Raw genomic sequence first — 19,726 nt, 5'->3', positions numbered from 1 at the left:
GCAGACACAACGGGATGAGCCCCCCGGGCGCCCCGTCCCAACCGGATTTAAGCACACGGTTCGGTGGCAGTAGTACATTCACACTGTTGTGGAGCCGCCACCACCACCATCTCTAGAACCTTCTCACCCTCCCGGGGTGACTCTGTCCCTGTTGAGCACTGACCCCTCAGAGCCTGCCCCAGCCTCCGGCATGGCCTCTGGCACCCACCATTCCCTTTTCTGCCGGTATGAATCTGAGCGTTGGAGGACCTCGTGTCAGTAGAATCACACAGTGTCTGTCCTTTGGGGACTGGCTTACTTCACTTCGAGTGTCCTCAAAGTTCACCGAGTAGTCTATGTCAGAATTTCATTTTGAAGGCTGAGTAATACTCCATTTTATGGGTACAACACATTTTGTTGATCCGTCCATCCGTCAGTGGACATTGGGGTTGCTTCCACCTTTGGCTACTGTGAATAATGCTATGAACCTAAGTGTGCAAATACCTCCTCACGTCCCTTTCTGTTTTGGGGGGTGTACACCCAGAAATGGAACTGCTGGGTCACCTTTGTAGGTTTTTCAGTTAGGAGTTGACATGATGTGACTTATATTTTTAAAAATCTCTGGGTTTTGGAGAACGAATCTGTTACACAGAAGTACTCTGATCTCTGTTTAAACATGGTGTCTGGAACCCATACATTTTTGCCGGCTTCTTCCAGAAGGTTGCTTACTAAAATGATAGTAAGAAGATTTTTTTTTTCAAGTAGGCTCCACACCTAGCATGGAGCCCAGCACAGGGGCTTGAACTCACGACCCTAAGATGAGGACCTGAGCTGAACTCAAGAGTTAGACACTTAACCCACTGAGCCACCCAGGCGCCCCCCATAAAAAGATTTTAAAAGAGAGAAAGAAAAAGGTAAGTCCATAAGGAGAAACAACAAGATCAGTTGACAAATTTAGAAAGCTGGAAATCAGGTCATTTTAGATCTGAGAACATGGAATATCAGTTGCCAGCATTGTAGGAAACCAAGAAGTAAGCTTAGTTAGTCCAGTGAGTTTGAAAAATCTGGGAGTTACACGCAGTAGCCCCACCTCTGAGGAAGGGTGTGGGGTTGAACAAAGAAGGACCCATTGAAAAACCTGTAAGAGGCTGTCCTCTACACCCCTCCATCTCCTGTGTCTTCAGGTGAGTACCTCACCTCCGTCATGGAAGATGACTTTCATTCCAGAGGATTTAAACCAGAAGGACTCTGGACTTGGACACCGGACGGCTGAGACTGTGGTGCAGTAGTAGAGCTGAGATTACTCAGACGTGATGAAGTTCGCGTGCTAACGGAACCGCTAACCCTTTCCTTCAGTTTAGCTGCAAGAATGCTGGCCACTAGACTTACACAGCGCTCCACTCTAACCACGACCCTTCCCCTGGGCAAGAAATTAAAGAATTCCTCTCTGGGGAATTCTAAGAGAAAAAGGCCTCAGTTCTGAAAATGGGTGATCTCGGACAAAACCAGGTCCCTGCTCGGTCAGTCCACGGTGAGAGTACTGCCTGGTCACTCCGACTCTTAAAGGACGATGTATAATCAGCAGACTTTTGGGGAAATCCTGATTGGGAAAAAGAAAGCAAAACAAATGGAAAAAAACAAAACAGAACAAAAAACAACCATGAACCCCGAGGAAACAGAAACAGCATATGGGACATAAAAGAAATTTTAAAATAGAATATTAAGATCCAAGGCTATTGTGTCCATGAGAGGAGGACAGGATACGGAGTGTGAGAAAAGGTGAGGAGGAGGGTTAACGCAAGAGCAATAAGAGCAGAGCAAAGTCAGGGGAAAGGGTGGTATATGCTCCTCACAGCCTCCGAACGTCAGGGTGACGTCCTGCTCTAGAAGGGCCCCTTTCCAATGTCTCCATGTAGGCAAGCAATAGTATTGGAGGTTTTACCACAATTTTTTTTAAAGTGAAAAAAAAAGTCAGGGCAGGCCTCTGGCCCCCCATTTCTACCAAAGTGACACAATTGTTCTGAAAAATTACAATCACCACAGAAAATGGTGCATTTTAGTTTATTGTCATCCTAATTCGATTCAAGGTGACAAGGGAAGTCAGCACTACTGTATTTTATGACTAAGGCAGCATCACCTGAAGATAGTTTCTGCCTTTTTAAAGCACAAGATTCTTAGATGAAAGGATTTCTGCTTCTCCGTCTTCTGTCACTGATCGGGAGTCAGATCAAGTCCGGACTGGTTGTCTCTTCTGCTCCCTCGCCCTAGGCAGGTGGGTTCCTAGACGCACGTGGGCAGTGTGTCTGCGCTCGCTTGGGTCAGCTTCACTTCCCCAGAGAGGCCAGGTACATGTACCAGAACAGAGACACCAGGTTGGCAAAAAGCACTCGGAACTGCCAAGAGAACACAGGCCACAGTGAGGCCCTGACTGTATTTACCTGTATTTACTCTCCACCCCAGGACAAAGCTCATTTGTTGGTCCGTCCGTCCACCCACTGCCGCATCCACTGAGCCTTCACTTCGCACAAAGTACGGTGCTAGAGGGGTGAGCAGGACAGTTGGTGCCTGGGGACATTACAGGCTGGCAGAGAAAGCAGACGGGACTGCCCCCTGTCCGCTGAGCACCAGCTCCTGGCTCAGCTGCTCACCCCAGGGCTGGACATGTGGTGGCTTCCCTCAGCCCGTCGGTGACGCCCCGCCAGTCCAGGCCGTGGCCCTGCTTCCATGTTCTGGCAGACATACTCCCGCCTGAATTACTTTAGTCAGTGAGCCTCCCTGATGTACAAGCTCCATGAAAGCTCCATGTTCTACCTTGTTAGTCACAGTATCCCCAGAGTTTAGAGCAGCGGGGCATACAGTAGGTGCTCGGTAAATGCTTAATAAACTCCCCTGGCCCTTAAGCACTCACCTGCAACCACCTAACCTGGAAACTAATCACAGCCTCCCAGCTTTCTGTCCCAGGGCTGCCCAGAAGGGCCCCATTTTCCAGGCTCTCCCACTCTCCCATCCAGAGACCCCTTCATGTCCTCAGCCATTCTGCCTTTCCATGCCTTTACTTCCTTGTCTGTAGACCTTAGGGTCCATGGCCCATAGCCTTGGTTGCCTTCCCCTGTGGCTCCTTAGTTGTACTCCCCGGAAAACCCACACCTCCCCGCTTTGCTGCGGCCCTGTGCCCGCGCACATGAGGATCTCCGGTCAGCTCCCTCTGTCATTCTCTACAAGTCTACCCGGTCTTTACTTCCCTCAAACCCTTCCTACCTCCTCTCCCCTCCGTCTGACCCCGCCCTGCCCTCTGCCCCTCGCAGAGGAAAGCAGGTGTAGACGGGAGTCCCCAGCGAATAGGCACCTCTCTCCTGTCTTCGTAAGGATGGGCTTCCGTCTAAAGCACCTCTCTGCTTCTGCCCAAATTCCACGACCCCCCTTTAGGGTAGCGTCTGGCCTAGCTTCGAAGTCCTCTCCCATCATTTCTCCCCACCTCTTCACCGACGTCTCAGAGAATTTTGCAGACTTAGGGTTTCTGCTTCATCCACTTCTCGAATCACAGCCGTCTGGCTTTAGCCCTCACGGAGCCACTGGAACTGCTTTTGGGAAGGTCACTGATAAGATCACTGTTAAAACCAGTGAAACTGATTCTCATTTTGCTTTAAGCCTACCTCGTGTGTGTGTGTGTGTGTGTGTGTGTGTGTGTGACCACCCAGCCTGCACCTCCCTCCCTCTTCCCATCCTTCCAGTGGAGCTGCTGCTCGAGAGAATTCTGCCCAGGTCTCTCCTCTAGAGTAGGGGTGAAAACGAGTAGGTTACTTAAATGGTGGGCAAAAAAAGCTTAAGGTTGCAGTCATTGGAAAGGCCTGTTTGAGAGGCTTGCTCTTGCTTGGAGCCTGGGTACTTAGAGTTCCTGAGGGTTCCCCACCTTTCCCCAACTGCTAACAATGCCTCCTAGGCCTGGACTGCTTGCTAAAACAACATGGCTCACGGCGAGCACTTGCTCTCCTTGGGAGTCTGGAATTCTGATAAGTGCCAGGCAGAGGGTGCCTACATGACCAGCCCTCCCCAAAACCCCTAGGTGCTGTGTCTTTTCAGGGCTTACCAGGGGAAATGTGGCGTACACATTGCCGCATTTTGGTGGTACCAAAGCTCTTTTGGCAAGAGCCTGCTGTGTGTGACCCTCATGGGAGGGCGGGAGCACACAAAGCCAGCATGGATTCCTAGGATCCAGTTGTATATTGTTATGAGGCTGTAAAAAACCTAGGCCAGGAGTGTAGAGATGTGCTGAGTCCTTCTAGCATATCTCCAGCCCTGGGTCTCGTCCTGGGGCTGGACGCACAAGAGCTGTCTTTGGTGTGTCCTTAAAGGCAGTGCACAAGGGCAGGATCCTTCAGCCTTGCCCTGGTGAGCTGTTCCTGCAGCTTAGAGCCCCTCCAGGCTCCCACCTTGCTTAGTGCAGGAAGTGGGCAGGGGGGCATGGGGCAGTTTCAGCAGGCCACCTCAGAATGCACCCCCCCCAGGTGCCCAGAAGTGCTGAATCCCATCTGCGTGGCACCCCAAAGACTGCCCCACGGCAGGTCCCACTCTCTGCCTGCTGCTCGAGCACATCTGCCGTCACCGCACGAGGCTGCCCTTGCCTCCCCTGCACATCCTGCTTGGCACCTGTGTGCACTTACGACTGTGACCTGCAAGGCCAGGCCCTGGCAATACTGAACACTTGGAAAACTCACGGTGTTCCCGGACTGGGGGGCTTTGCAGAAACATTTCCGGGTGCAATGGATGAGGTGTGGACACCTGCTTCATCTGCCCAAATCCAGAACTGCTACTGCTTCTGGGCAGAGAAAAAGCCCCTGGCCATTCCAAGCTAAAACAAAGCTGGTGGAAGGTGAGGCCCCCTCTGGTTCTGCATGCTGCCAGCTGGCCCTCACCTGCAAAGGGACGTAGTTGATGTTGACAAACTGCGCGGGGGTCCAGACTTGCCAGTTCATGCACAGCGCTGGCCAGAAGCGTCTCCTTATCTGGACAGCGACCGCAGCTGCGTCTTTCCCCTGGAAAGGAGGGGAATGTGGATGGTGAGCAACTGCCACAGTGCTCAGAACTGAAGCTGGGCTGCCAAGGTCCGGAGGACCCCAAACCCTAACGCGATGGGTTTTAAAACTGGATTATGTTCCATTGCTATGCAGACAGCACACCTGTGGGCCTGCTTAGCACTGCAGCTCTAAGGAGCCAACACTCCGGCTGGGGAGTCAGCACCAGTGAGGCAGCCCACCTGTGATCCCTGCGTCCGCGGCCCTCGCGGGCCTTCCTCACCTGTACCAGTGACTGAACGCTGGGATTCGTGCTCTTGCCCGAGGGCACCAGAACTGCCATTCATGCCTCGGCTGTCAGTTCTTCCCAAAACAGTCTCCAAAGTGGATACATTTTCAAGCAAAACTTGAAGCTTTTTAAAAAAATGAACCCCAATAAATTGATTCTAAATGTCATCTGAGAGGATAAATGCCCAAGAATAGCCATCTCAGAGAAGAATAGCAAGGAGAGGCCTAAAACACTGAAGATTTGGAAAAAAAAATACTATGAGATGATGGTAATTAGAAGCTAAAAAGGGAAAGACATACAATGGAAACTAATAGAATCTGGCAAAAGACCAGAGTGCAGATGACGGCCTGCACGTTCGGGGCTGAGAGCGCGATGGAGGGGAGGTGTCCGAGCACAGGGGACTGTTCCATAAACGGTGACAAGACAATTCGCTATTTAAGTGAAAAGAAACAAGACAAAAGCAGATCTTCCACACATAAACAAAAAAATAAGAATGCTGGAGAAAAGTATAGAGTATTTCTATTATGTTTGTGTCTGTCAGAAGGTACATAACGAAATCATAAAAGAAGAAAGTAAAGGAGCACATTCCCAGTATCTTCCTTGAAGGAAGCCCACAAAGGAAAAAAAATGACAGATTTGGATACATAAACTTTTTAAACTCCTATATGGAGAAACACTTTGTAAATATACTTTATCTATATATAAATATAAATAATCTTTATCTGACTTCAAATGTTTAACTTTGTCTTCAGTTAAAAGACAAAAACCTAAAAAATGGGAGAAACTTCTGCAGTCTGTATTTGACAAGGGATTAATTTCTTTAATATATACAAATATACAATCAGTGAGAAAAAAAGCAAACACTGATAGAAATTAAGCAGTTCATAGAACAAATACTCTAAACATATAAAAAGATGTTCAACCTCATCAATAAATATGTATACGTTATTTTTTATGTAGCAAATTGCAAACTATTTAAAAGAAAAAGACATTCACGGTCATCAAGAATGTGGGGAAACAAAGCCGCGAGGGTTGGGCACTCGGGGTCACAAAGCCTGGGTCTGCCTGGACTCATGGGCTTGCAAACTATGGGATCTTAAGCCGTGGGCCTGAGCTTCTGCAAAATGGCCTCGACTTGCAGCTCAAATGGCACAAAGTACTCACTGCAGAGCTTGGAAGGAGCAGTCCGCGAACATCAGCGGTTTGTACTCTCCTGGAGCTTTGCAGGAGAACAAGCAAGGACAGCCTCTTTGGACAATGCTAGGATTTAACCAAACAGGAATCCTTACACGAAAGGGACAGGCATGTGGGGGAACGCCATGCAGTCAACATGTGGGATCTATGATCAGAGAAAAGCTGGACGTTGGGACAGCGTAGGGAATAGAGCCCATGATACTGTCATTCGAGTCGTGTGGTGACTCGTGTGGTGACACAGTGGGCAGAGAAGCTGAGTCACCGCACCCTAGAGCTGAAACTAACATACCATTGTGCATCGACTATATTCAAATTAAAAAAAAAATGGAGATGCAGAAGCATCTGTAGTCTGTGTGGTACGATGTGGTCCCACATGTCATTTATGTGCTGTGTACTTCACATACTTTGGTCCCATATGACCTATGCATTCAGGGTTTTGGTCTTTTAATGAACATATATTCCTTTTATATTTGGAAGAATAAACACCTCTTTTTACTCTCAGGGACTTACTACTAAGCAGTTAAGCGGAAGCATCTCCCCTGCTTCCCCCAGCAACACTTTAGAACACAAGGGGTGTTTGCCTCAGGAACAAGAACTCAAGATGCTGCTTTACAATAAAACCTGCAGGAGAAGGTAAGGGGGGCGGGGCAGGGGGAGCTAGTGAACCAGGAAGGGACTGGGCTGGGCAGAACCACAGACCTGCCTGGTGACTCCGTGTGAGCACACCGCTCACGTGGTGGGCTGTGATGTTTTAAATCTATGCTGACATTTAACCTCCTCAGAGCACTTCCGATGTTTAGGCGCTGAGTTAGCACAGGGTTCCGTAATACCGTCGGGGGTCTGGAACTTGTTTCATGAATTCCATCGACCCCCTTCTCAGAGTCCCGTCTGTATGAAACAGAATGTATGGGATTACCAAGGCACCAACTACGTGGAAATACACCTTTCAGAATACTCAGGAAGAGAACCTTAGGATAGATGAGTAGATGTGCTTCCGTATCGATACATTCAGGGACAAGACCTGAAGGCAGGTCGAAGGAGTGACGACACAGAAAAGCTATTCCGTCTGGAACAAATGATGCGTGATATTGAGATATTTGTGACTTCTTACTGGGGACCAGCAGACGCTGCCAGTGCAGCCGGAGTTTGTGTCTGACGTTCATAAAGGGAAGTGTGGGATTTCACTGGAGTCACTGGAGTGTCCTGAGAAGGTCACGGACCCTCTGATTTCCACCCCCGGACGCCAGGCAAAGGACCGCTGTGCCAAACAAAGCTACGGCAGAGACCAACCTCCAGGAAGCTCATGATGAGGAAGAACAACAACAGGAAGGCCGGTGCAAAGAGGAGCCGGTCCAGGAGGAGCCTCTTGACCCCAGCCAAGGGGACCTCGGAAGGGATCCAGTGCTCCATGAAGAGGTAGAAGAAGTGACTCAGGGGCCCTGTGAAGAAGAACCTGAGGCCCCATGGTGGGGGTGAGCAGGACTGCCATTCTCTGGGTGTGCCCTTCTTGGGTCCAGCTTCACCCCCAAATCCCAGGTCCTAAACCCTGCCTCCCTGTAGTCGCCCATCACTGGCCACACAGGTCTGGTCTGTGCGGTCCTTCTAAAAAACAGGGGATTTGACTCTGTTTCAAGCATTCCTTTTTTTTTTTTTTTTTGTCTTTGATAGACCTGCCTTGGATCTCCCATCAGTTTCCATGTGGCTACCTCCTTTCCAACACTGTCAGCTGGGAGACTTGGTCCATGACTGTTGGGGACAAGAACCCACCACCGTCCCAGCACTCTCCAGCCCAGGTCCTGTTTCATTGTCTTCAGAGTCTGTGTCACTACGTGTCATGATCTCTCTTGTTACATCAAATGGTGCCCTCTTGGGGCGCCTGGGTGGCTCAGTGGGTTAAAGCCTCTGCCTTTGGCATAGGTCATGATCCCAGGGTCCTGGGATAGGGCCCCACATCGGGCTCCCTGCTGAGCAGGGAGCCTGCTTCCTCCCTTCTCTCTCTCTGCCTGCCTCTCTGACTGCTTGTGATCTGTCAAATAAATAAATAAAATCTTTAAAAAAAAATGGTGCCCTCTCTGCCAGACAGAGATAAACGTCACAGGACAGGACCGTGCCTGTCTAATCACTGCACGTGGCCTGGCTCAGACAGGGTGCTCAGGGATAGTAAGCGGATGCATCCTTGGTGTCAGAGCTTCTCCTCCAACCCGCCTGGGCTGTCAGTAAGAGGGAGTCCCGGTGCTGTACGCGGGCTGGTTAGTACCGCTGCTCTGCATTCCCAAAGGGAGGGTACCTGGGACAGAACTGAACCCAGGCACTGCGGCTACTGGTGCAACAGACCTGTAGTTCTGTAGGAATCAGCACTAAAAAGATGGGCAGGGACCTACGGGTCTGCCCAATTCTGACACTGGAAGTCCTTACACAAGTGGTTCTCATTCGTTGCTTCCCATCCTGCCACAGGTTACGTAGTGCAGAGCAGGGCTCCTTAGGAGAGGGAAGAGACTCTTAATTTATTCTTTGTTCAGGGCTCTCTCCACTTGGGGTGGGGCTTGAACTCAGGACCCCGAGACCAAGAGCTGTATGCTGTACTGACTCCGACTGAGCTAGCCAGGGGCCTTAAGAGGGAACTGAAGTCTGGCAGATGGAAACTGTGAATGAGTATGCCGCCCAGGGAGTTTGGATGCATTCCTTCCCTCCAGGGCGACTGGCTTTAACTGCATTATGGAAACGTTGTGATGACCGCAACCAATATGCTTATAAGCACAAAGTGATATTTGTGAAGCTTAAATTGACAAAATGACTATTGGTGCAAAAGACTTCAAAATAATCCATCTATACCAACGCTACCATTGGCCAGAGAACTCGGGGAAGACTTGACTGGTAAAACTCCTGAATCTCTGTGCTCTTTGCAATTCCAAGTGGTTCAGAAACTGGACACTTTTCAGGATGCCTAAGTATTTATTTCCTGCATGCTTAAAACTACGAAAATAATGGAAGTAGCTGGCCATACTTGCATCTGTTTTCCTCTTTCCTGTCTCTGTGTCGAAAGCTAACTGAGTTTCAGGTGCGTTATCTGCCCTCAGATTCTCAGCCCAATGAAAACTGCCGCACACCCCCAACCCCTGAGCAATTCAGAACGAACACCCTAACACAAGTTCACGTTATCCAGCGTTCTGATTTTTTCCCATGCTATTTCAATGCATTTTAAAAATTATATCTCCATGGGGCATCTGGGTGGCTCAGTGGGTTAAAGCCTCTGCCTTCAGCTCAGGTCATGATCCCAGGGTCCTGGGATCGAGCCCCACATCGGGCTCTCTGCTCAGCAGGAAGCCTGCTTCCTCCTCTCTCTCTGCCTGCCTCCCTGTCTACTTGTGATCTCTGTCTGTCAAATAAATGAATAAAATCTTTAAAAAAAATTATGTCTCCAAATTAGATCATTTCAGAAACTTGATCTTGGTACCCTTGCTTTGTTCCAATTAGTCTGCTACTGGGTAGACCAGCCCCGTGGTGGAACTCACCCATAAACGGCATATCTGAGAGGCCCACTGACATCTAGCTTTTGAGAGCAGTTTTCTTTTTCCCGCTTCTTCTCAATCATCTGGGCCAGGAAGTTCCCAAGGGCTGACAAAATGCCACTGTGGACAGAAATGTAATCAGAGAACAGGAGCAAGCAGCAGGAGGGTGGCCGTTCCTGCATGTAATCAGCACGGCTGAGCTGACAGCAGCGTGGGTGGGGAGTGGGGGGGGATGGCTCCCTTCTAAAGCAGCCCCACTGTACAAGCCCTACATCAAAGGGTGGAGACGTCGGGGCGCCTGGGTGGCTCAGTGGGTTAAGCCTCTACCTTCGGATCAGGTCATGATCCCAGGGGCCTGGGATCGAGTCCCGCATAGGGCTCTCTGCTCAGCAGGGAGCCTGCTTCTCCTCATCTCTCTCTCTGTCTGTCTCTCTGCCTATTTGTGATCTCTGTCAAATAAATAAATAAAATCTTTAAAAAAAAAAAAGAGTGGAGACGTAGAACTTCACTCTCACACACACACGCACACACACACTCTGCACCCATGCTAGTGTCCTGGGTGTGATGCTGCACAGCAGTGTTACAAAATGTTACCAGTGGGGGAGACTGGGCAAAGTGTACAAGGGATCTCCCTGTATTATTCCTTACAAGCGCATGTAAACCTACAACCACGGCAACACAAATTTCAGTAGAAAGGTGGAGTTGAGCCCAGTTACTCCAATACCTTCTGATAAGCTCTGTGTGCTAAGAAATCCAAAATTCTTTGTATGTCTTTAAGGACCTTCATATGATCCTTGGCTACCTCCTCCTCATCTGGTCCCTTCCTCACTGTTCATTTTTTGCAGCAACAATGGCTTTCCACTGCTCCATGGTTAGCTTGTTCTTTCCTCAGGACCTTCGCACCGGCTACCTCCGGCCAGAGAGCTTTCCCTTTCCCTTCCTGCACGGCCCATTCCCTTCCTTCGACCTCTGCACTTCCTGTCTATTTCTCACTAGAATAGAAAGCCCAGAGGGTAGGGGCCTTGCCTACCCACTTACTTGCTGCTGGTACTCGACACCCCGAAAGCATGCTGTCCGTGTTGATGAAAGGCTGCACTTAATAAGAGGGGACGAACTTATAAAATTAACTAATTAAAGCTAACGAAGGAGAGCGATGTCTCCCATAAAATTTAAAATCCCAAATCAAAGGGTGCAACGAACCAACAGACCCGGATGGGGGGCGGCTTTGGTCACCTTTCGCCCAAATGCAAAGCTGCAAGACAAGGAATGCGAACACCTGCCACCCCGCCCGGGCCGCCGGTGCCGCTGGAGGCGCGGACCTGACGCCTCTGACCTCGGAACGAGCGCAGGTGCCAAGGGCGCGGGCGCGCCGGACGTGGACCTGCGGCCCGCTCCCACGCACCTTTAGGAGAGGACCTCCAGGGCAGGGCCTGACCCCTCGTTCGGTGCGTTCCTTTGGTCGGGCTCCCTGGCAATGACCTGTCAGAACCAAACGCGCAAACCCGCCTACGCGGAGCTCTCCGGCCAGTGCGGGGCTTCGGGGGCCACGCGGGGTCTCGCCTTTCGCAGGCAGCGCGTCTCCGGGGCTGCGTCCCCGAGGCCGGCCGAGCTCCCGGCCGCCCCCCGCCCGAGGACCCCCTCCGCGGCCGCTCGGCGCAGACCTGGTGGCCGCCTTGGTGAGCACCGGGTAGAGGCGCAGGAGGCGCAGGTACTGGGCGAGCGCCCGCGGCGGCAGCGCCCCGAGCCCCTCCCGGGCCCGCAGCTTGGACGCAGCCGGCGCCATCGTCTCCCCGGCTCCGCGGCCGCCCCGGCCCCCGCCCCCGCCCCGGCCTCGGGTCCGCTCGGGCGCGGGGACGGCCTCCCATTTCCCGTCCCGCCGCGGCCCGCATCGCGGCCCGGGGCAGACCCCGCCGTGCGCCGCGCGCGCGTCCGCACACTTTTCCCCGAGTCCCTGTCCGGCCGCCTCCCCCCGGGCGCCCGCGGCGATTGGCGCTCGGCGGGGCGGGGCGCGGCGCGGCGGGGCCTCCGGATTGGGCGGCGGGCGCGGCGCTGTCTCGCGAGAGTTGGTGGGAGCGCGCCAAATCCGTCCGGGAGGGCGGCGCGGCGCGATGGTTCTGAGGAACAGCGGGCGGCAGCGCGCGGAGCCGGGCCCGGACGGCGAGGCCAGCCGGTGAGGGGCGGGGGCGGCGGGGGGCGCGGGGGCGGCGGGGGGTCGAGGCCAGCCGGTGAGGGGCGCGGGGGCGCGGGGTGCGGGCTGCCGAGTGCGAGCTCCTGGCGCGCGGCCGCGGCGCGGGCCTCCACAGGCCGCCGTCGTCCTGCGCTCGCCCGGGGCCGCGCTCCGAGGGCAGACGGCTCTGCGGAAGCCGGAGCTGACCCAGCCGGCCCTCGGTGCCTGCAGACCGCGGCGCGGGGGAGACCGGCCTCGCGGCTGCCGCGGCGCGCGCTCGTCGCCTCCTCTCGCTCCGGGCTCGCGCGGGGTCGGGGTCGGGCCCGGGGCAGCGCGCGGGGCCGTGCGGGGCGGTGGGGGGAACGGGGCGGCGGGCTTGCGGCGGGACGACCCGCGCGGCCGACCCCGGGGGCTGCGCGGTGCCGGCCGGGTGTGTGCGTGGGACCGGCCCCGGCGCGGGGCGGGTGGGCTTGGAGCGGGGCGCCCGGCCGGGGCGGGGACCGGCGTCGGTGCGCGTCCTGGGCTCGCGCTCGGTGAACCGAGACAGGTCCGAGCGGTGGGTCGAGTCGTCTCTTTCGGATCGTGTGTGCGCTGCGGACGCGCCCCTCGTAGCGGCAGAAGCGGACATTCCCGGTCGGTCGGTCGGTCACCGGTCACCGGTCCCGCGGGCGCGGTCGGCGGCGTCGGCACCGCCTGCGGACGACCCCGTGTGCGCCTCCCGCGCGCGGCGCCTCACTGCGAGTTTTGCTGCAGAGTTAGCGTCGGGTCCAGACCCGTCAGCGAAGCTCTCCCCCCCCCCCCCCCCCCGCCAGCTTTGCGGTTTCGGGGTTGCGGGATGCGGGAACGTCTTGTGTGGGACGCGTCAGTTTCCGGACCCGGAAACACCGACGATGCACCGAGAACCGTCCCTTTAAAAACGATGAACACAGGAAGCTCGCAGCCCCTCGAGCGTCTGCCTCGAGCTCAGGTCGCGATCGCAGGGTCTTGGGGCGGAGCCCAGGCTCGCTGCTCCGCGGGAGTCCGCTTCTCCCTCTCCCCTTGCTGCTCCCCCGCTCCTGCTCCGTCAAATACATAAATAGTATCTTAAAAAAAAAGGGAATTCCTGAGAGATCCCATCCACGGGTCAGCCAGTTTCCCCCGGTGCTGATGTCTGGGGCACTAGAATACGAGGTCACAAGCAGGAAATGGCTGTTGGAGCGATGCATGGACACGCGGTTACGTATGCGGGTGTATTTAGTTCCGTGCCCGTTGTGTGTCTGTGACCACCCCGTCAAGACACAGGGCCGATCTGTCCCCAGGCTCCCTCATGCTACCCTTTCAGAGCCACAGCCACCTTCATTCCCCCTCTTCCTCATCCAGGGCAGCCGCTAATCTAGCCTCCACCTCTGATTTTATTTCAAGAACTCTACGTAAGTCAGATTAGAAGTCAAATGATCAAAAGTCAGGTTGGCTTTTTCCACTCAGCATAATTCCCTTGAGGTCCATCTGAGTTACTGCATGAATCAATACATTTCTTCTGTTTTGTTGACGGGTAGTCTTCCGTGGGATGGATATACCCCAAATTAATTATTATTTATCCGTAGGTAATGTTTCGGTTGCTTCCATGTTTTGGCTATAATGAGTGAAGTGGTATGAATGTTCACACATGAGGTTGTTTTTTTTTTTTTTAAGATTTTATTTATTTATTTGACAGAGATAACATGCAGGCAGAGAGAGGAAAGGAAACAGGCTTCCAGCGGAGCAGGGAGCCCGATGTGGGACTCGATCCCAGGACCGTGAGACCATGACCTGAGCCAAACGCAGAGGCTTTAACCCACTGAGCCACCCAGGCGCCCCCCACACATGAGTTTTTGTATGAAAGAGTTTTCTTTCCTCCGGGATAAATGCCTAGGAAGGGGACAGAGGGGGGAGAGAGACTCAGTTTTGTGACCCTGAGATCATGACCTGAGCCAAGATCAAGTCAGGTACTGAGCTGACTGAGCCACCCAGGCGCCCCTCTGTGTTTTTAACATCCCCCGAGGCAGCAGCATCTAGCCTTGGTGCTTGTTTTCTTAGTGTTCTGGTTACAGAGTTGAGCGGGTTTTGAGGTTCCTGCTCCAGTCATGTTTCCAGTGACTCTTGTTACTTTGATGAACCGCTTTTGTCAAATAGGAGGTTTTTCAGGGGTGCATCGACTGTTGCATCCAAAGTGCTTACGCCGGGCGCACTGAGGTTGCAGGAGTGAGTCATGATCCGTGAAGACAGGATTTCCCTCCTTTCATTCAGGGACGATGGCCCCTCTTCCTCCGTCTCGGCACTTAAGCGCCTGGAGCGCAGCCAGTGGACGGATAAGATGGATTTGCGGTTTGGCTTTGAGAGACTCAAGGAGCCCGGCGAGAAGACAGGCTGGCTTATCAACATGCACCCTGTAAGCCCCTGGGCAGCGGCGCCCTCCTCGTGGCTTAGGCCTCGGAAGAGCGGGCGGCGCAGGCGGCGGTGGGATGGAGGGGAGCTCGCCTCCTTTCTTCTTCAGCATCACCGGCCTGTAAAGAGGCTACTGAGCCAACAAGGCTGAGGGCGTTCCCCGTTAACCCTAAAAAGTCTTCAAGAATGAGGGAGAGATTGCGAGAAATCCTCGCGTGGCAGGTGCTGTGCTGCGGCTCTCCTGGACGGGGAGTGTTTATGTGGGGTTGGAGAAGGAGTTTGTTTCTGTGCTCAGGCTCCCGAAGAGCAGGAGCAAGAGGGTTCTTGTACTGCCTCGAGGATGACTTTGTGCCTGTGTTGACTGATTCTCTCGTAGACTGAGATTTTAGATGAAGACAAGCGCTTAGTCAGTGCAGTGGATTACTACTTTATTCAAGATGACGGGAGCAGATTTAAGGTAAGAGCTTGAACCCCGAGAACCTAAGACCCACTCAGTGATGAGATGTAGCTGGGATGGCAGGTGTTCTAGGAGGAGAGGGGTTGAGAGGCTTCTGGTGTGCAGCTGCCCGAAGCCTCTGGAGACATGGGCCCCTTGGAGCCACATGGGTCCCCGTCTGAGATGTCATAAGAGAAGCAGCTTGGAAGGACTGAAAGAGGGGCACTTTTGTGTCTCAGACGCTGCCCTTGCCGTCCGTGCAGCTGCTGATTCTGGACCGTGTCATCTTGTAAGAGACTTGTGGGTACAGCGGCAAACAGCCCGTCTCACTTTTCTTTCTTCTTTCTCATCGCCCCCACATGGGTTGGCGGCTCTCACAGGTGGCCTTGCCCTACAAGCCGTATTTCTACATTGCGACCAGGAAGGTAAGCCCGCTGCGTAGAATCAGGCCACACGGCCGGTGCTTCATTTTATGGGGGGGATTTCAGGACTGAAAGTAGAGAGGGCTCTGGAGAAACGGGCGAGGAAGACAATAGATCTTACTGATAGGAAGTCCTTGCATTCTGATCTCGATGTAGGGTTGTGAACGAGAAGTTTCGTCTTTTCTCTCCAAGAAGTTTCAGGGAAAAATTGCTAAAATAGAGACTGTTCCCAAGGAGGACCTGGACTTGGTGAGTATCACCTGGACGCTTCAGGGTGAGTGAGGCTGGTCTGTCCTGCCTCTGGGGTAGAGCTGGGAAGAGGTCAGGTTTAGCACCTGTGGGCTGGTATACGGATGTTTGGTGACTGTCCGTATGTCCTCTTGGAGAATGTTAGTCGTTTAGTTGTGCACATGCAGAATTGGGCAAGATGCTTTGGACTTGCCAACTTTTCTGCTCAGCCTTTGAGTTGTTGTCCCCTTGTTTTCTTACCCCAATAAAGTCCTTTTCCTCTTGAACTCATGAGCATAATCTTACACTTTGTAGCCAAATCACTTGGTCGGTTTGAAGCGGAATTACGTTAAGCTGTCCTTCAACACCGTGGAGGATCTTGTCAGAGTGAGGAAGGACATCTCCCCTGCTGTGAAGAAGAACCGGGAGCAGGGCCACGCCGGTGACGCCTACACAGCCATGCTCTCCAGGTGGGACTTCTCGCAAGCAGGGCAGCCAGGTGGCCCTCAGGACTGTTGCCCATTCCTGCTAAGTTGAGGAGATGGATGGGAAGCAGGAAAACTAGCAACAAAGTTACCTTGAGGATCAGCTCTGTTCATTGTAGAAACACTTGCAAGAAATTAGGTAGAATTTCTTCTAAAAAATTTTTAGTTTATTTATATTTATTTATCTATTTTATTCTTTGGAGAGAGAGCAAGAGAGTGTGAGGGGAGGGAAGGGACAGAGGGTGAAGAGGAGAGAGAATTCTAAGGAGACTCTACTCCCAACACAGGGCCCAACCTGGGGATCAGTCTCACCATTTTGAGATCATCGCCTGAGCCAAAATCAAGAGGCGAACCCTCAGCCAAGCCACCCAGGTGTCCCAGCCTGGGTAGAATTTCTTACGTGGTGCATTTGTGTTCAATAAAGGGTGGTTTCCTGGGTTGTATTTTAGCTGTGCCTCTTTTCTTACAGAGGGGTGGAGTTGTGGCTCCAACGTTGAGTTGCTGTAATAGTAAAGACATTTTGGATTCCCAATGACACCCACTCCCTCCCCCTTTTTTTAAAGATTTATTTGAGAGAGAGAGTGAGTTTGAGCAGTGGGAGGGGCAGAGGGAAAGAGAATCCAAAGCTGACTTACCACTGAGCAGGGAGGGGTAGCCCAATGCGGGACTCAATCCCAGCACCCTGCGATTGTGACCTGAGCCAAAGGCAGATGCTTAATGACTGAGCTACCCAGGCGCCCCAATTTTTTTTTTAAAAAAGATTTTATTTACTGGGGCACCGGGGTGGCTCAGTGTGTTATGCCTCTGCCTTTGGCTCCGGTCATGATCCCAAGGTCCTGGGATCGAGCCCCACATCAGGCTCTCTGCTCAGCAGGGAGCCTGCTTCCTCCTCTCTCTCTCTCTGCCTGCCTCTCAGCCTACTTGTGATCTCTCTGTCAAATAAATAAATAAAATCTTAAAAAAAAAAAAAAGATTTTATTTATTTATTTGACAGAGATCACAAGTAGGCAGAGAGAGAGGAGTCCCCACTGAGCAGAGAGCCTGATGGGGGGCTCGATCCCAGGATACGGGGATCATGACCTGAGCCAAAGGCAGAGGCTTTAACCCACTGAGCCACTCAGACACCCCAATTTTTAAAATTTTTATCTTATATCCTATAAAATACATGTCCTAAGTGTGCATGAAATTTCCTATCTGGTCTGCTGCTTAGAGGAAGGTGTCATCCGAGGTCATTCTCTTAAGAAGAGCCTGTCTGGGCACGCTGCCACCTCGATTTACCTTCTGTGTTTACTCCACGTGGGCTGTGGTCTTCGTTCCTGTTCCACCCCCAAGCAGAGTGTAGTTGAGTAAGCTGGCCTTCTCTGTTTTGCAGTGTCCTGCAAGGGAGCAGTGTGGTTATTGATGAAGAGGAAGCCTCCAAGAAGGTCACTGACCAGTGGGACAACATTGTAGACATGCGGGAGTATGACGTGCCCTACCACATCCGCCTCTCCATTGACCTGAAGATCCACGTGGTAAGTGGGCCGTGCCTTTTGGGCAACCGGACAGTCGGGCAGTGACCCTGGAAGGATAAATCCATACAGGTTTACTGTACATACAGATACACCTCCCGGGACAGACGCAGAGCTTTTTCTTAACGTGCTCCCCATCCCGCAGGCTCACTGGTACAATGTCAGATACCGAGGAAGTGCCTTTCCCGTGGAAATCACCCGACGAGATGACCTTGTTGAACGACCTGTGAGTACTTTTTGCATTTCCTCCGTCCTGGCTTTCCACTTGTTTCTGGAGAGATTTCATTCAGTGCTGAAGGATGAATTTGATTCAGAGATTTGTTTTCTTCTTTTCCCTTAGGTACTTTCTTAAAAATGTAGAAAAAAAATTTTTTTGGTCTTTCTTTTTTTCTTTTTTTTAAGATTTTATTGATTTATTTGACAGAGAGAGACACAGTGAGAGAGGGAACACAAGCAGGGGGAGAGGGAGAGGAAGAAGCAGGCTTCCCGTGGAACAGGGAGCCCGATGCGGGGCTCCATCCCGGTTACCCTGGGATCAGGACCTGAGCCAAAGGCAGACGCTTAACGACTGAGCCCCACAGACACCTATTTCTGACCAAGCATAATTTTCACCCTGTGCTTATGTATCCCCATGTGATGTCCGTGTTTGAGCTGGGCTGGATCTGAACATTTGAGGGAAAGTGCTGACTTCCATTTTGGGCTGCTGAGAGCAAAGTGGTGTGTTGAAAATGGATTCACGACCGGAAGGCCTTGGTTCAGGGATGGCTCTGTGTTCTTGGGCGATTCTGCATTGCTCTTTGCTCATATCCAAAACAGAGATGTCATCTCTGTACCACGAAGTCGTCTCTGGGTTGTCACAAAGGTCAAAACAAGGTCACGCATTTTCACGCACGTCGAGACTCAGGTGTTCTATAATCCTAGGATTTTCCTCTCATGCTCTAACCACTTGTATGTGTTTAAGTTTTTGTACCAGCAGTGAATCGTGGCATTCTTGATACAGCTCAGTCAACCCCAGAATGCTGGTCTCACTTCTTCTGGAACCTCTCCCTGGGGCAGCGGGACTCCTTTAGCAGCTGGAGGCAGGGGTGGAGGTGGCAGGTGTTGGGAAGACGTTTGGGATCTCTAGAGCTTGGCTTGCTTTCTGTCCAATTTAATGAGACATTGTGTCCCTGCAGGACCCTGTGGTTTTGGCATTTGACATTGAGACCACCAAACTGCCCCTCAAGTTTCCCGATGCTGAGACTGACCAGATTATGATGATTTCGTATATGATTGATGGTCAGGTAAGTGGTACCTTTCGGGATGTATGTTTCACGGGAGCAGGAACCTTGTCTAGTCTCTAAATCAGGGCAGCATCCCCCTGTGTTTCCTGTATTTTGGGTGAAAAATTAGTGAGTCGAGTCCTGGAAAGTGAACAAACAAGCCATGGTCCTTCCAATAGAAGCTTGAGACACTCAGGGCTCTTCTGGGGGGAGCCGGGGTGACTTCCCGTTGCTGCAGATTGCTGCAGCAGGAGCTTCTGGGCCAAGAGAGAAGAGGTGTGTTTTGGCTTTATGTGTCCTAACTCGTGCCGATGGCTCACGTACTTCCCAGGGCTACCTCATCACCAACAGGGAGATCGTTTCTGAAGATGTTGAAGATTTCGAGTTCACCCCCAAACCAGAGTATGAAGGACCTTTTTGTGTCTTCAATGAACCCGATGAGGTAAAGAGGTGCCCTTGGTGGGTTGCCGGGGGGGCTCAGTCGTTACGCGTCTGCCTTCGGCTCAGATCATGATCCCAGGGTCTGGGGGTCGAGCCCTGCGTCGGGCTCCCAGTGAGGTGGGGGCCTGCTTCTCCTCTGTCTCCCCCATTTGTGTTCTCTCTCTAGTTCTCGGTTTTATTTTGTGGGAAAATAACATCTTTAAAGGGGAAAAAGAGGTGTCTTTCGGGATACTGCTGGTATCTGGGGTGAAACAGGAGGAGGCAGACTTGGCGCGCACGTAGCCTGCGTGGTGGCCCGCACAGGGTGTTTAGTGGGGTCCCTGTCCACACTGGAGGCAGGGGCGGCTGCGGGAATGACACGGTGACAGCTTCCTGACCTGTAGGAGGG

General features: G+C 52.5%; 2 protein-coding genes across 5 annotated transcripts in view; one reads left to right on the top strand and one right to left on the bottom strand.

The window, feature by feature from the left end:
- Positions 1-2,024: 2,024 nt before the first annotated feature.
- Positions 2,025-11,932, bottom strand: PXMP2 (peroxisomal membrane protein 2). The gene is made up of 5 exons (XM_004779594.2): positions 11,645-11,932; positions 9,987-10,103; positions 7,765-7,927; positions 4,893-5,012; positions 2,025-2,372 (listed from the first exon to the last, which is right to left on the bottom strand). The coding sequence occupies exons 1-5, from the start codon at positions 11,764-11,766 to the stop codon at positions 2,304-2,306; spliced, it is 591 nt and encodes a 196-aa protein (XP_004779651.2). The 5' UTR covers positions 11,767-11,932; the 3' UTR covers positions 2,025-2,303.
- A 129-nt stretch (positions 11,933-12,061) lies between these two features.
- The window catches only part of POLE (DNA polymerase epsilon, catalytic subunit), a 47,107-nt gene continuing 39,442 nt past the window's right edge, over positions 12,062-19,726 (top strand). For all 4 annotated transcript variants that reach the window (XM_045087680.1, XM_045087682.1, XM_045087681.1 and 1 more), the window contains exons 1-10: positions 12,062-12,153; positions 14,416-14,557; positions 14,930-15,010; positions 15,370-15,414; positions 15,568-15,660; positions 15,955-16,109; positions 17,497-17,638; positions 17,781-17,861; positions 18,811-18,918; positions 19,229-19,339. In XM_045087680.1, coding sequence (XP_044943615.1) covers positions 12,092-12,153; positions 14,416-14,557; positions 14,930-15,010; positions 15,370-15,414; positions 15,568-15,660; positions 15,955-16,109; positions 17,497-17,638; positions 17,781-17,861; positions 18,811-18,918; positions 19,229-19,339 — 1,020 coding nt within the window. In that variant the 5' untranslated portion in view covers positions 12,062-12,091. The remainder of the gene's footprint in view (positions 12,154-14,415; positions 14,558-14,929; positions 15,011-15,369; positions 15,415-15,567; positions 15,661-15,954; positions 16,110-17,496; positions 17,639-17,780; positions 17,862-18,810; positions 18,919-19,228; positions 19,340-19,726) is intronic.

The sequence above is a fragment of the Mustela putorius genome, unplaced genomic scaffold, assembly GCF_011764305.1.
Source record: "Mustela putorius furo isolate JIRA1106 unplaced genomic scaffold, ASM1176430v1.1 tig00001433_pilon_pilon_pilon, whole genome shotgun sequence".
NCBI lineage: Eukaryota > Metazoa > Chordata > Mammalia > Carnivora > Mustelidae > Mustela > Mustela putorius.
The sequence above is the reverse complement of the archived record's forward strand: the minus strand, read 5'-3'. Positions and strand labels throughout refer to the sequence as shown.

What these genes read in the sequence shown, in the direction of transcription:
- PXMP2 (XM_004779594.2), bottom strand. Translation starts at nt 11,766, where the DNA reads ATGGCGCCGGCTGCGTCCAAGCTGCGGGCCCGGGAGGGGCTCGGGGCG. An exon ending in CTCAGATATGCCGTTTATGG is followed by an intron (nt 7,928 to 9,986) that starts GTGAGTTCCACC and finishes ATGGGGCCTCAG; the next exon opens with GTTCTTCTTCACAGGGCCCC. An exon ending in TCATCATGAGCTTCCTGGAG is followed by an intron (nt 5,013 to 7,764) that starts GTTGGTCTCTGC and finishes CCTCCTTTCCAG; the next exon opens with GGGAAAGACGCAGCTGCGGT.